The sequence below is a fragment of the Saccopteryx bilineata genome, chromosome 5 (assembly GCF_036850765.1).
Source record: "Saccopteryx bilineata isolate mSacBil1 chromosome 5, mSacBil1_pri_phased_curated, whole genome shotgun sequence".
Taxonomy (NCBI): Eukaryota; Metazoa; Chordata; class Mammalia; order Chiroptera; family Emballonuridae; genus Saccopteryx; species Saccopteryx bilineata.
In genome coordinates, this window is record NC_089494.1 from 237547719 (window position 1) to 237563474 (window position 15756).

Below are 15756 nucleotides of genomic sequence, written 5' to 3' on the forward strand. Positions count from 1 at the left end.
AATGAGAGCCGGGAACATCAATCTGTTCCTGTATGTGCCCTGACCAGAGATCGAACCAGCAACCTCTGTGCTTCAGGACGATGCCCTAACCAACTGAGCTATCTGGGCAGGGCATTTTTCAAATCATTTTAACAAATTGTTGATTGTCCTCAGTTTCAGGATTTCTCCACAAGAATCAAGTAAAAACTAAGCTCTAAGAAAAAAAAAGGTTGTATAGTCATTTCAAAGAGCACTATGGGACCAAAACCAGGAGCTTTTAATGCTATGACTTAAGATTGACGTTCTCCAAAGGATGTAATAGACACTCAATAGTGCTATGTTTTCCTGAGGAGGTATAAGATTAAAAAATGGTCCTATTATTGTTATAGAATTCTAATTTCCATTATAATATTACTAAATTAAAGTAATGCTTTAGCAGAACCTAAACCTGGCAACACAAAGGAGAAAAGGTCTAGAGCAGTGGTAGTCAACCTGGCCCCTACCGCCCACTAGTGGGCGTCCCAGGTTTCATGGTGTGCAGTAGCGGAGCAACCAAAGTATAAATAAAAAGATAGATTTGACTATAGCAAGTTGTTTTATAAAGATTTACTCTGCCAAACTTAGCAAAAACCCAACATAAAGTACTTGGTAAGTAATTATTATTATATGCTTTAACTTGCTATAACTCTACTTTATAAATTTTATAAAGTTACTTCCTACTTTATAAATCACCATTACTGTGTAACTGGTGGGCGGTTAGAAAATTTTACTACTAACAGAGATACAAAAGTGAGCGGTGGATATAAAAAGGTTGACTACCCCAAGGCTAGAATAAAGTGCATAATTAACTAAACGAAGCATCTGTGGGTTTCCCCAGATATTGGAAAGGAGTTTAGAAGAAATCAATATTAGTAAATTGGAGCTTTACTGAAGTTCAGGTTCTTTGCCTAGAGATAACACTTACATGCCAATTTTGCAGAGGGTGGATAATATTTTAAGCTTTCTGTTAATACTAAATTCACCTTAGTAATTATTTTCATGCAAAAGGTCCATATCTCAGAGTATAATTGGAGCTTGGTAAATTGAAGTCTTTCCTTAGGATTTAGGAATGAAGAGTTAAAGATAAGCAATATAAAAGAAAAGCAATATAAAATAATATAATTCTTACAATAACAAAATAAGGCCTCATTTTGGAGCCTGTAACAAAGGCAGATTTACCCCAGATCTCAGGAATCTGAAGCTTCAGGGCCCCTGACTTGCACTGGTCCTTGCAGAATGAATGGTCTATGTGGGCAGGGAGTCAGGTGTGATTGGCAGTATTGCTAGCTAAGTGTTTCTGATAAATTCCCTAAGAGACCTTAGAAAAAAGGAATCTGAATCTCTAAGACTACAGTAACTTGTTGTAAGATTTTTCTCATTCCAAATAAATATCACTTTTGTACCAACTTTTTTTTTTAAAGAATTTATTTACTGATTTTTAGAGATAGGAGAGAGAGGGAGAAAGGGGGTTGAGGTGCAGGAAGCATCAACTCATAGTGGTTGCTTCTCATAGGTGCCTTGACTGGGCAAGCCTGGGGCCTCTAACCAGTGGCCTCAGCGTTCCAGGTCAATGTTCTATCCACTGTGCCACCACAGGTAAACTGTGTATTTAAATTATAAATATATAATTAAATTACCAACTTTTGTATTTAAGTTATATATATATATATATATAAACTATATAATTAAATTATATATAGATTTTTTTTTTTTTTTTTTACAGAGGGCCTCCAGATTGTGTCAGTCTCAGACCAATACCACTTAGGTCCATGTCTGGCCTATGAGCTTCTTGAGTGTTGGGATTGTATCTATTCTGTCCACAGTTGTGCACACAGATGCCCAGGAAAGAAACTGGCATATAATACTTGTTGAATGAATGCCTAACTATGAGCCAGCTAGTATGTTGGTCACCAACCTATTTTTGGATAATACAGCTTCTGCAAGGTAGATTTTATTTTTCTCATTTGAGAGAAGAAATTCATGGTTCCACAGGCTGTACTGTGGAGCAGCAAGGATTTGAACCCAGGCCTCCCTGGGTCACTTTACTAAACTATCCTGCTTTCTGTATGTCCCAATTCTAAATTTTGAAGCTGTTGTGGAAAGGCCTGGATACTAACCACAATATACTGTTTTAAAATTATGGGTTTTTTTCCTGCTGAACTTGCTTATTAAAATAGCTAAGCAGTCCTAGAATGAAGGTACCATTGCACTCTTGAATGCTGAGAGGAAAATATCCATGTATGTCTAGAATTCAGGATCACTTAGAAAGGTCGTGGAAGACCTACCAGCAAATTCGCGGTTCAGAAAACCATGTAATTTTCCAAGTGCCTAGCACAGCATGTAACATATATGTGTAATTCCCTGTCCTGGTATTGTCACTGGATACTGTCCTCACTGGCATCAGAGGCTAAATGAATCCCTATGAACCATTTGTACAGTTACTCTCTTGACTGAGTGTGGTGATCTTTACACCATTGTCAATGTTAGACTGAGAGGGCGTGGATACTGTGTTTGCATGGTGTTTAACACAGCATCACCTACAAACAAGTCATTATTAAATTATTCTTTAAATTTTTTAAATCATTTATTTATTGATTGATTTTAGAAAGAGAGAAAGGGGGAGGGAGAGAGAATGAGAGAGAAACATTGATTTGTTGTTCCACCCATTTATGCTCACACTGGTTGACTCTCATATGTGCCCTGACCCAGGATTAAACCCACAACCTTAGTGTATAGGGATGATGCTTCAAACAACTGTGCTATTGGCTAGGGCCTAAGTGATTCTTAAAGATGAGTGACTTTCATGATCAAATATAACAGAACAATGATTAAATTACAAAACCATAGGAAATTAATAATATAAATAATAGTAAGAACTAATGTGCCTTAGTGCCAAATGTGGCTGGCAGGCACTGTTCCAAGTGCTTTTCGTGGACTATCTCATTTAATCCATATTTAAAATTCTCAAGGTAGGTACTGCTATCATTCCCATTTTAGAGGAGGGCAAGCCAAGGGGTGGAAAGTAACTTATCTAGTTTTTCTTTTTTTTTTTTTCATTTTTCCGAAGCTGGAAATGGGGAGGCAGTCAGACAGACTCCCGCATGTGCCCGACTGGGATCCACCCGGCACGCCCACCAGGGGGCAATGTTCTGCCCCTCTGGGACGTCGCTCTGTTGCATCTAGAGCCATTCTAGCGCCTGAGGCAGAGGCCACAGAGCCATCCTCAGCGCCTGGGCCAACTTTGCTCCAATGGAGCCTCGGCTGCGGGAGGGGAAGAGAGAGACAGAGAGGAAAGAGAGGGGGAGGGGTGGAGAAGCAGATGGGCGTTTCTCCTGTGTGCCCCGGCCGGGAATCGAACCCGGGACTTCTGCATGCCAGGCCGACGCTCTACCGCTGAGCCAACCAGCCAGGTAACTTATCTAGTTTTGTGAGCTAAGTTAAACCCAGGCTTCACGCTCTGTACTCGTGCCTGCAAATTAAAGGTAGTGGATGAACCTTAGAGATCATTTGGTCTAATTGATTTTTTTTCCTATTATAAATGAAGAAGTTGACATCCAAGAAATAGAGAGCTTGCCCAAAGCATCAGTTAGTAGCAAAGCTAGAATTAGAACTAAGTACTTCAGCCTTCTAGTTCACTGTCATGTCATTATGCAAATTAAATTATGTGCCTTTGATACACACAATTATACCTTGACCTAATGGTGATTGAACAGGCTGTGAAAATGTTTGGGGCCAACAGCCATGGTCCCAAAACGAGGGCCAGGGGACTGAGAAAGACATGAGTCAGTGTTTGGGTGCCAGGAACATGCTCAGGAAAGAAGGAGCCTGGAGCATCACCTCAGTACCCAATCAAATGGAGAATTTATCAGCATTACTTTCTGTTCTGCTTAACTTTTTTCCTTACAGAAATTATACACATCATCAAAAACAAGATTAGATTAATTCTTTTTAAGTTCCTTCAACCCACAGCTATTATTTTATCCTTTTCTTTACTCTTCATTCATTTACATTGATTATTTCCTTAAATTCAAGTCTACAAACACTTATTTAACAAATACAAGGCACTATGGTAGACGTTTAGAAAAAAGATGGAACAAAATAGCTCCTGCCTTATGACCTATTACCTCTAATAGGAGAGAGACATACAGAAATAAATAGAAGAAAAATAGTGTATATTTTGTTTCAATTAATCAGAAATGATAAACAAAACTATAATATGAGTCAAATTTTATAAAAAAATTTATTTGACTCTGTGTGTTTATATATATATATATATATATATATATATATATATATATACACATAGAATAAGATTTTGACATTGAACAAGCTGCTCTGGCAGGGGTCCCCAAACTTTTTACACAGGGGGCCAGTTCACCCTCCCTTAGACCATTGGGGGGCTGCCACATACAGTGTTCTTCTCACTGACCACCAATGAAAGAGGTGCCCTTTCCAGAAGTGCAGTGGGGGGGCCGGATAAATGGCCTTAGGGGGCTGCATGCGGCTCCTGGACCATAGTTTGGGGACGCCTGGATCATTAAGGAGTAAGAAAGAGGAGACTTCATTTTTAACTTTATGTCATTTTGTATTGTTTGAATGTTTTGTAAAAGTGCATTATTTTTGTAATTAAAAAAATCAGCCTTGGCCAGTTGGCTCAGTGTTAGAGCGATGGTCTGGTGTGTGGAAGTTCGATTCCCGGTGAGGGCACACAGGAGAAGCGACCATCTGCTTCTCTTCCCCCTACCTCCCCCCCCCCCCCGCCTCTCTCTCTTCCCTTCCCGCAGCATGGCACTGTTGGAGCAAGTTGGTCACGGGCACTGAGGATGGCTCCATGGCCTTGACTCAGGGTCTGAGAAGAGGTTGGCTGCCACACAACAGAGCAACTGCCCCAGATGAGCAGAGCATCTCCAGGTAGGGAGCTTGCCGGGTGGATCCTGGTTGGGGTGCATGCGAGAATCTGTCACTCTACCTCCCCGCTTCTCACTTAAGAAAAAAAAATTCAAGAGAATTGGTTGAAACAGAGCTTCTCTCAATGAATTTAGTTGCTCTATGCTTTCACCTTTCAGTTTCTCCAAAGTTCCCCAAATCTCAAATAATAAAAGCAGAAACTAAAACAAATATTTTTTTGTTATTCTGGATTCCATTATAAATTAAAGCATGTTTATTTATTCTATAACAATATGTTATATTTAAATGTAAAAGGGGGAAACATATAATGCATATGTGATTAACATGAATGAAGAACTGATAACAGTTAGCCCCAGCCCTTTATTTAAGATTCAGTCACATAATCTCCAGTCAAGATTTGACACTATAAAGAACCAACCAATGGACTCCTCCAAACACTGAAAGATCCTGAATTTCCCCGACCTCAAGGCCCTGCAAAACATTTTCAGGTAGATCACCCAAGAACCACTTTAGTTACTTCTGTGATGCTCTCATTACTGGTTAGTAAATTAAATTATTCTGCTCTATTCTCACCATTGTTACAACATTTCAGCCACAGAATCCTTGTTAATGTTCAATAGTTGTAATTATACCTTTTTCTTTTTTTTTAAAGATTTTATCTGCTGATTTTAGAGAGAGGAAAGAGAGAGAGAAAAAGGAAAGCAGGGAGGAGCAGGAAGCATCAACTCATAGTTGCTGCTGTACGTGCCTTGACTGGTCATGCCTGAGGTTTTGAACTGGTGACCTCAGCAGGCTGCAGGTCAGGCCATCTCCTTTTTATTTTTAATTTATTTTATTTTATTTATTCATTTTTAGAGAGGAGAGAGAGAGAGAAGAGAGACAGAGAGAGAGAAGTGGGGAGGAGCTGGAAGCATCAACTCCCATATGTGCCTTGACCAGGCAAGCCCAGGGTTTCGAACCGGCGACCTCAGCATTTCCAGGTCAACGCTTTATCTACTGCGCCACCACAGGTCAGGCTTCCTTTTTATTTTTAACGAAGACTTTTTTTTCTGATGTTGAGTTTTCTCGGTTAGTCTTTTAATGTGCAATTATTTTATACTATGAACTAAAGTTTTCCCTCAGTTCATAGATTCATCATATTAATACTGTTTTCATTAGTTAACAATATTTTCTGATCTCTAGTTTGGCCTAATTTTCTATGTATGAGAGTGTTCGTATCAAATCAAGCTGTTTAAACATGATCACACTGTTATTCTCTGAGCATTTATAATTACATTTATTTAAACTCTTGTTAATCATTCACTGAAGTATAACTTTTTCTACTTAATGATTAGAAAAAGTAAATATTGCTCTCTTGAAGGTTTTAGATACCAATTATCATCTACAAATACTAGTAGTTTTTTTTACATGATTCTTATAGCTAACAATGGTATTTTGGTTATAGTGACTGTCTTTGGCAATTTGTGTCTACAAGCAGTTTTCATCTTTTATTCAAATTTGATTAATAATATCCACAAAATACTAGTTTTAATTTGTTTGATTATTATTTTCTGTATTTTGTTAGAGTCAAATATCTGTTGAGTCACTAACCACAGAAGTGGCTGCCATGGATTTCAAGCTGCAAACTGCTCACTTTAAGAATTAAGACCAGGCCCAGGCTGGGTGGTTCAGGGGATAGAGCGTTGTCTTGGTGCGCAGAGGTCATGGTTTGTTTGTTTTTAATCACTTTTTATTTATTTATTTATTTTTAGATTTTATTTATTCATTTTAGAGAGAGGAGACGGAGAGAGAGAGAGAGAGAGTGAGAGACAGAGAGAGAAGGGAGGGAGGAGCAGAAAGCATCAACTCCCATATGAGCCTTGACCAGGGAAGCCTGGGGTTTCGAATCGGCGACCTCAGTGTTCCAGGTTGATGCTTTACTCACTGTGCTACTGCAGGTCAGGCAAGGTCATGGGTTTGATGCCTGGTCAAGACACATATGAGAAGCAACCAGTGAGTGCAGAACTACATGGAACATCTAAGTGGAACAATGAGTTGATGCTTCTCGCTCTCTCCCCCTTTTTCCCTCTTTCCCCCCCTTCATCTCTCTCAAATCAATGGAAAAATTAAGAAGAAAAAAGAATTAAGACCAATCTCTGTCCTTCTCCCCATTTCTGTGTTCTTTTTTGGGGAGTGGGGTGGGAGGAGAAAGTGGTGGAACGTAGCAGATACTAAGTTTTGGGTTTTTGTTTGTTTGTTTTGTTTTTGTATTTTTCTGAAGCTGGAAACAGGGAGGCAGACTCCCGCATGTGCCCGACCAGGATCCACCCGGCACGCCCACCAGGGGTGATGCTCTGCCCACCAGGGGGCGATGCTCTGCCCATCCGGGGCATCGCTCTGTTGCAACCAGAGCCACTCTAGCATCTGGGGCAGAGGCCAAGGAGCCATCCCCAGTGCCCGGGCCATCTTTTGCTCCAATGGAGCCTCGGCTGCGGGAGGGGAAGAGAGAGACAGAGAGGAAGGAGAGGGGGAGGGGTGGAGAAGCAGATGGGCGCTTCTCCTGTGTGCCCTGGCCGGGAATGTACCCGGGACTTCCGCACGCCAGGCCGACGCTCTACCACTGAGCCAACTGGCCAAGGCCTGGGGTTTTTTTTTAACCTCATTTTCTCCATCCTTCATTGACAGAAAAGCTTGGCTAGCTTTTTAGCTACAAGATTTGGCAAAAATTAATTTTGGTATGTTATTGTCTTGTAACCCAACTTTAACAAGGGAGTTTATTATTATTATTATTATTTATTTTATGGAAAAAAGGTCATTTCAGATGACCTTTAAAGATTTTACTTCTATCTAATCAAGACCAACTAAAAAAGGATTCTGCTAGTATTTCCATTTCAAAATATTATACTTAGTCACAAGATGTTGGTGGGGGGTTGGGCAGAAGTGGTTTAAAAATGACATTTAATCTATTTAAATGTGCCTGTGAAACACACAGTCCTCTTGTTCAAGAAAGCAGTTGCAGCAGCCTGCTGGCAGAGAAGGCTTAGCTGTTAATCATGTGAGTTGTGGTTTTTTCCAGCTGTTTTTGCAGTCTTCATACTAAATTTTGTTTAAGAATTTCAACAGAGCATTTAAGAAATGTGTTACATAGAGGTGATTGTTTTATTTTAGGTGTAAAATATTCTCATTATTGTCCATTTCATTTTTTTTTTACTTTTTTTGGTGGAAATTTTTACAATACACAAAAATCAAAAGAATAACATAGTGAACCTCATGAACACATCACTCAGCTTTAAGAGTTGTCAACATTCTGCAGCTTGTTCCAAGAGGGGCTTTTAATTGTAAAATTTTTCATAGAAGCAGGCATACCTAACTGATTTGCATGTTCTGAAAACACTATATGTTTATGCCAGAGTGTGTGTGTATCTGAAATCAACTTCCATTCAATCGAAATTTTAAAGCCTTTCTAGGATAAGAAAGATCTACTTTAATAAGAAAATAATCAATTGGATTATTTATTGAATGTTTAACACATACCCAGCCTTCTACGAGCTTCTCTGAGGAATGATGCCAAGAAATGCTAATACAGCTTCCCAAAGAAGTGGAAAAATAGGGAAGAAATAAACATCCCAGGCTCAGGAACATGTTGGTAAGGCCTTGACCTAGATTAGTGTTTCCCAACATTTCTTGTCCTGTAAGCCTCTTTCACAGTATTAAACAATCTCTTGAACCCCTGAGGAATTTAAAAATTATTTCATCATTTATGAGTAGTATACAAAAAGTGTTTACATATATTTATTTATATGGTCTAGTATATTATTAACTATTATAAAGTTTATTTAAAATATTGAGAAAATAAATTATGAATATTTAAAATAATCATAATATACAAACATAAATATTGTCATTTTACCATCTAATAAACACTATTACATTATTTAAATTATTTTAATTACATAAGAAAAACCATTTTATGACACATTTTAAAATGACATCTTGAAAAGAATAAAAAATAAAAAATAAAATGACATCCTGTGTTGGTTTTAGGACAAAATATATACTAAAAATGCAGAGTAAAATTTACTCATTCTGTGGTGTTTTCCAAGTCTGGTACACCTACCTTTTTTTATATGGGAGATAACATTAGGTGTGACAAAAATAAAAAATTTGCATTTTAAATGGTACATACATATTTTAAGGTACATACACTTTTTTTAAAAGTAAAAAAAACTAGTGTTTTATGTATAGTAGGATATACAGTTTCTTTCAAAATAAACATTTTATAGAGAAATGTTTTAATAAGTAATAGTACATGTGGTACTTGGATATGCAAACACACAAAAAAGCCACCAAAAAAGCCACCATGAAGTGGTGCACAAAAAACTAAACTTTGTGAAACACAATGTTGTGGCATCAAAAATGGTTAAAAATAGTTTTTATAACATTTTTCTTGAATTCTTAAATTTTGCTTTATAAAAAAAGTTCAAGCTTTCAAAAAGTAAGTTTAGTGTTTTGCTCATAAATAACTACACACGAAAGAGAAATGGTTTGAGGCAGCCCTTTCAAGTATTTCACAAATAACACAAAGCCAATAGGGACAGTATTTAATTCCAATATGTGAAAAGTCAAACTAGATATAATCATCAACATTATTTTCTCATTACTATTTCTTAAAACATTGTTTCTTCTCCAAATGCATCCTGATAATACTATAAATTAATTTTGAGTTTGTGTGCAACTTATAGACCTGGTGAAAACTTTCTGAGGCAGTTTTTGCAAATTATCATTTTTTATGTCCTTCATACTGGTCATATTATACTATCCTTGCTCTTTATGCTTCATGCCTTTAACAACTTAGTGATTTTCAAGAGAGGGAAAGGAGAGGAATTTTGCCCTTCCCCTCAGGAACATTTGGCAATGTCTGGAGACATTTTTGGTTGTCACAACCCTAGGGTCAAGGGTACTACTGGAATCTAGTGGGTAGAGGCTGTTAAATATCCTACAATACACAAGATAGCCTATCATAACAGAATTACCTGGCTCAATGTATCAATAGTACCTGACCAGTGATGACACAGTGGATAGAGCATTGACCTGGGATGCTGAGGTTCCAGGTTCAAAAACTCAACTGGCTTGAGCATGGGGTCACTGGTTTGAGTTTGGGATCATAGCCATGACCCCATGGTCACTAATCTGAGCCCAAAGGTGGCTGACTTGAAGCCCAAGATCTGTGGCTTGAGTCCAAAGGCAGCTTGCTTGAGTAAGGGGTCACTGACTTGGCTTGAGCACCCCCCCCAGCCAAGGCATGTATGAGAAATAATCAATGAACAACTAAAATGACACAATGATGAGTTGTTGCTTCTCATCTCTCTATCTTCCCCTCTTTCTCTCTCTCTCAAAAAAAGGCAATAGTGTCTGGGTTGAGAAATCCTGGTACTATATAACAGTATATGTCTATGAAAGATAATACTTTAGAGCTGTGAAATGATCAAGACTATCATGGAAGCTGGCAGTATTTAGTGAAGTAATAAAATTAATGAGTTACCATCTCATGAGCAAACTTCCCAACTCATCTTTCCCAACCTCCATACATGTTTACTTAGAGGCTCTGGAATACTTTATTTTTAGTGGGGAAGAAATCTACAAATATAAATTATTATGCATATTTATTCTAAAATTAAAATGAAAACAGACACAATTACTGCCTTTATTAATGTGCAATATTGGGGCTTTGCTGATCTGAGGGATGAGAGCATAGGCCAAACAGTTCAAAAATTTAAAAACTGAACTTGGGAGAGAGAAGTCTTTTTTCTACAAAGAAGAATGATGCCACTCTATAAGAAGAAATGAACATGAAAGACCAAGAGAAAGGGCTTCTGAGAGTGTCCTGGTTCCTGGGTCCATTCATTCCTATGATTTGGTTACAGAGCCAGGAAATTGCTCATTTATGCTTAAGCCAACTTACATTAGGCTTCTGTCACTTGCAACGAAAAGAGTCCACATTTATAATACATTACTGGATTAATATAGGCAATTTTAGGAATTAGCAATAATGCAATGAAATATGAATTATGGACTTGAGATTGGGTCTTTAATTACAGGTTTAAGCCTGACCAGGCGATGGCACCATGGATAGAGTACAGGTTGAAACTCCAAGGTCGCTGGCTTGAGTGCAGGCTTACCAGCTTGAGCATGGGGTTGCTGGCTTGAGTGTAGGATCATAGACATGACCCCATGGTCACTGGTTTGAGCTCAAAGGTCACTGGCTTGAAGCCCAAAGTTGCTGGCTTGATCCTAGGGTCTGGCTTGAGCAAGGGGTCACTTACTCTGCTGTAGCCCCCGGTCAAGGCACATATGAGAAAGCAATCAATGAACAAGCAATCAATGAAAAACTAAGATGCTGCAACGAAGAATTGATGCTTCTCATCTCTCTCCATTCCTGTCTCTCTGTCCCTATCTGTCCTTCTCTCTGACTCTCTCTGTCTCTGTCAAAAAAAAAAAAATTGCAGGTTTAAGATAGAAATCCTAAACCACTCATTCAACAAGCATGAATCTAATATTTTGTGCAAGGTGCTAGAAGTATAAAGACAAATAAGAAATAGTCTCTCCTTTCAAAGTCTAGTTGGGGAGACAGAAAAATATGATATAGTATGAGATCCATGCATATCTTATTATGTGAGCCTTCAGGAGGTAACGCTAAAGGATCAAGATTAACTTAGAGTTGTTGACTGCCTAACTTGGAATCTGAAGGATATTAGATCAGCAAAGCAGAGGGAGTAAGAAGGACATTCTAGCTGGATAGAGCACCAGTGAAGGCTGAGTAGAGGGGAATAGTAAGGTGAAATCAAGACACTGCTTGTAGTGCATTCTAGTGGAGCACAGGGAATAAGGGTTAGGCATTCGTGGTGAGGATAACAGAGTAGCCAGGAAGGAGCCTGGAAGGAGGCCTGGTTTGTACCTTGAAAATCTTGATAAAAAATTGAGACTTTGTCCCAAAAGCTTTGAGGAGTCACTAATGGATTTTATGTGGGGGAGTGACATGATGCATATTAGAATTATCATTCTATAAAGTGAGGATAATCATAAATATCTGGCAATGTTGTTGCAAAAATCATAATCTTTAAAGCTATGATTACTGTGCTTAAAGATGGTCAAGCCAATCAATGCATGCTTTTTCTGTTTCAAATATTGTTAAGAACTCGTGTGGAGCATCGTTAGTTGGTGTGACTATGACAAATCTTTACTTGAGAGTTAGACTCACTTTATGGTAATCACTAGATATGAAATAAAGTGGAATCTAAATTTCATGTCAGCCTTGGGACTGGCTAGACAATTCAGATTTCCTCCAAACTAGGACACATTTCAGACTGAGATGGAGTTTTCAAGATCATTCTGGAACTTAAAAGACTCCATAGCTACCATGCAACATTTTCAATAGCTGAGTATCAGGGAATAAAGTGGTCTATAACATCCATGAATTTAGTTTTATACAAGGCTTAAAAACTCACCTCAAACTCAATAAATATTCTTGGACTAAAAACTAACCCTAAAGAATGCCTCTTCTGAGTCACAAGGGGGCACAATAAGGAAGAAACATTTCATTGCAACACAGAATATCTAACTAATCTTTCTATGTTAAAGGAAAGGCAGAGAGGACACAAGTGGGAAAAACAAGTTCACCTCGGGCTTCCAAACCCCTGGCCGATTTCTCTCTGGTGCTATAAGTCACTGGGTTATGCAGCACATTCCGCTTTCTGACTGATTTCAAGGGACTCCTTACACTCTTTATTGAGGTTAGTGATTTAGAAACTTTAAAGTGGTGGAAGAAATTCGTTGGAAAACACAATAACTTAAAAAATGTAACCCTGCATCCATGATTAGACCCTGAACAATCTAAAGTTGTTCTTTTGGTTCACACTAGGATGCAAAAGAGAAAAATCCCCGCGCTTTCTGTCTGCCTTTGCGGCAGCCCGGACTGAACGGGGGGCTTCTCTTGCAGTAGAAGAAATGTAACCCCTCCATTTAAAACAGTAACATTTATCTCAATCTCAGAATACTAATTTTGTGTTAAAGGCAGAGTTTATCTCAAATTAGAGGGAAATGAAAAATATCTAAAATATAGCACTTTATATGCTAAATTTGGAAGCAATCTCTATTTGTTAGTTACAACTTTTTCCTGTATATCAGAAATGGTTACACATGATTTCCTTGAGGCTGGGATTGTCAGGTGGAGGAGAGAGGAATGTAACTTTTTACTTTATATTCCTTGGTGCAATCTCTGATGTTTCTCAATTTACACCAGCATATATTGTTTTAATAATTGCAAGAACTAGAAAAAAGAAATATTTTTCTAACATATGCATAAACTTTTTAGTTAGTGACTATACGTTTTCTCCCCTTTAAGGCCTTTTTTCTCCAATCACAGCATACCCACACATGAATATGTTCTGTATACCACTCTATTCAAATATATGGAGATGACCTTGAAATCATAATGCAGCCTGTTTACTGCAAGGGTAGATGTGACTGAATCATAGTACAATGCACATGCATAATAATCCAGAAAATCCACAAAGAAAAGGAGGGTTAATAGATATTTTTTATGTGTAAATTTAGAGATGGAATAATTTTAACTTCAATTATTAAAAAGCAGATTACTTCTCCTACCCCACTAATGGAGGTTCCCCCCCCCTATTTTCAAAATGTAACAGTTATCCAGAGTAATCTGTTTTCCCCAAATAAGCTAGTTGACCAAAAAGTTAAACACCTGATTTTAGATATTAGCCTCAGTTTGAGGCAAAATCTCTTGAAAATTTCCAAAAGATTGCTCCTTTGAAAACATTCTGATAAAGACATTTGGTGTTTAATGCTGTTGTCATTTATAAATCCCATGTTCACAACAGCTGCATTTTACTCTGTAATCTTCAGCAAGTTCTTCAATCTCATTAAACTTCAGTTTTCTCATCTTTAAAATGGGGATAATAACAGGACCTAGTTCATAAGGTTATCATAAAGATTAAATGTGATAACGCATGTAAAATGCTTAGTCTGCAGCACATAGTAAACACTCAATGAATATTAACTTATTTTGCTAATAGTTTCACTATTATTTAATAATGCTAACAGTTCCTAGCAGAAAGTCTAGCTTTTGAACTATAGGGCTTTAAAACACTTAGAAGAAGAAGAAGAAGAAAAAAAACACTTAGAAGAACATATTATTCCCAGTTTTGTTATAACTAGTTTAATGTGAATCCCAAGGACAATTAATCTCATTTTTTCTGCTATGGAACACAAATAAAACCAAATGTAAATTACATTTATTTCCATTCCTGCATTTAATATGTATCAGTTAGCTAACATTTATTTAGCTTACTATAGCTAAGTACCACTAAGAATAGCAATAGTAGTAACAAATATGTATTTGAAATGGTCTTGCCTTAACATAATTCTAAAATGGTTGCATGTTGTCAGAAAAGAATTTCCAATAATTAAATTTGCTAAAGTACTGGTTTGCCACAGAATGAAAGGAAGTTCATATTCTCATGCTCTGATGCATAACTATAGACTTAAAAATAGTTAAATAATTTTTAAAAGTGCACTTTGAAGGAAGTAATTGAATGAATACATTGACAATAGCTTAGATAAATAAAATATACACTACTTTAAATATGAAATTTGAGGATAGAACTGGTGAGTTAGACTAAAATTAGTTGAGTTGATTTAGACAAAGAGAATTATTTAAACAGAAGGTACATTTCTTAGGGTTCCTTTTTAATTCCTGCCTTATATTCTAAGGCAATAACATGAAGCCCGCTATACAGTACCTTGATCAGGTTGTGTCCCACAGTGTAGACAGCTGCTAAGTTTCCTTTCTCTCCAGGGGCGTGCATACCTGTCTCGTACCCATGCCAAGCAACTAGATATGGGTTGTGAATTGTAATCCAGTATTTGACACGATCCCCAAATGTCTGGAAACAGTATGTGGCATAGTCATTGAAGATATCTATCATAATTTCATTTTTCCAACCCCCGTATCTTTCTTGTAGGGCCAGAGGCAAGTCCCAATGGTATAAAGTAACTATAGGTTCAATGTTTCTGAGTACTAGAGCGTCCAGAAGCGTATTATAGTACTGGAGACCCTTTGCGTTGGCAACTGCTACTGTTCCATCGGGGAAGAGCCTCGGCCAGGAAATTGAAAATTGATAAAAAGAAACCCCTATAAAATCCAGAGCCGACAAGTCTTTTTCCAGAAAAATGTAACTGTCACTGGAACTATTCATGCTGTTGACACTTTTAAGGTGTGTATGGGTGAAATGATCCCATATAGAGGGACCTTTCCCATCTGTCTTCCAATTCCCTTCCACTTGAAATGCTCCAGTCCCAATGCCCCAGAAAAAGTTTTTAGGAAAAGTGTCGTAGAGAAACAGCTGACTTTCATTTACCGGGCTAAAAGTAGGATTTTTAGACCATATAGCTCTTCCGTCTCCAGAGAATCCAGTAACAGCTCGTAGCAGAATAAAAGTTGACAGGATGACAGAGCTTTGCAGTCCCCGGTTGGACATTGTTTTCCTGTAGCGTGTGTTGCTCTCATCAGTCCTGAAGAAAAGCCATTCATTCCCTGGAGATCCTGCCGCACAGCCTGGCTTCATTTGCCACCAACTGCTGGACTGTCTTATCAACGCTTCAGTAAAAGCCTGTGATTGTAAAGCTCTGTCAATGATTAGCTTGAAGTGTGAGACTTAGGATGGGTCATGGAAAAGCAACGTAATTAGAGGGAGGTGGCTCCACCAGCCACCAACACATTTCATTCTCTTATAATGGGAAAGAATAGATGAAAACGAATCAGTGACACTA

The 15756-nt window shown here is 37.9% G+C and overlaps 1 protein-coding gene and 2 non-coding genes across 3 annotated transcripts in view; 2 read left to right on the forward strand and 1 right to left on the reverse strand.

Annotated features, from left to right (window-relative positions):
- Positions 1-15556, reverse strand: part of KLB (klotho beta) — a 38944-nt gene extending 23388 nt beyond the window's left edge. The window contains exon 1 of the mRNA XM_066233470.1: positions 14727-15556. Within this exon, the coding sequence (XP_066089567.1) occupies positions 14727-15551 (825 nt within the window). The 5' untranslated portion in view covers positions 15552-15556. The remainder of the gene's footprint in view (positions 1-14726) is intronic.
- On the forward strand, positions 215-340 carry LOC136307223 (small nucleolar RNA SNORA25). Its single transcript, XR_010725888.1, has one exon. It is a non-coding gene; the product is annotated as a small nucleolar RNA SNORA25 (small nucleolar RNA).
- Positions 12768-12897, forward strand: LOC136307201 (small nucleolar RNA SNORA31). The gene has a single exon (XR_010725870.1). It is a non-coding gene; the product is annotated as a small nucleolar RNA SNORA31 (small nucleolar RNA).
- Positions 15557-15756: the final 200 nt, after the last annotated feature.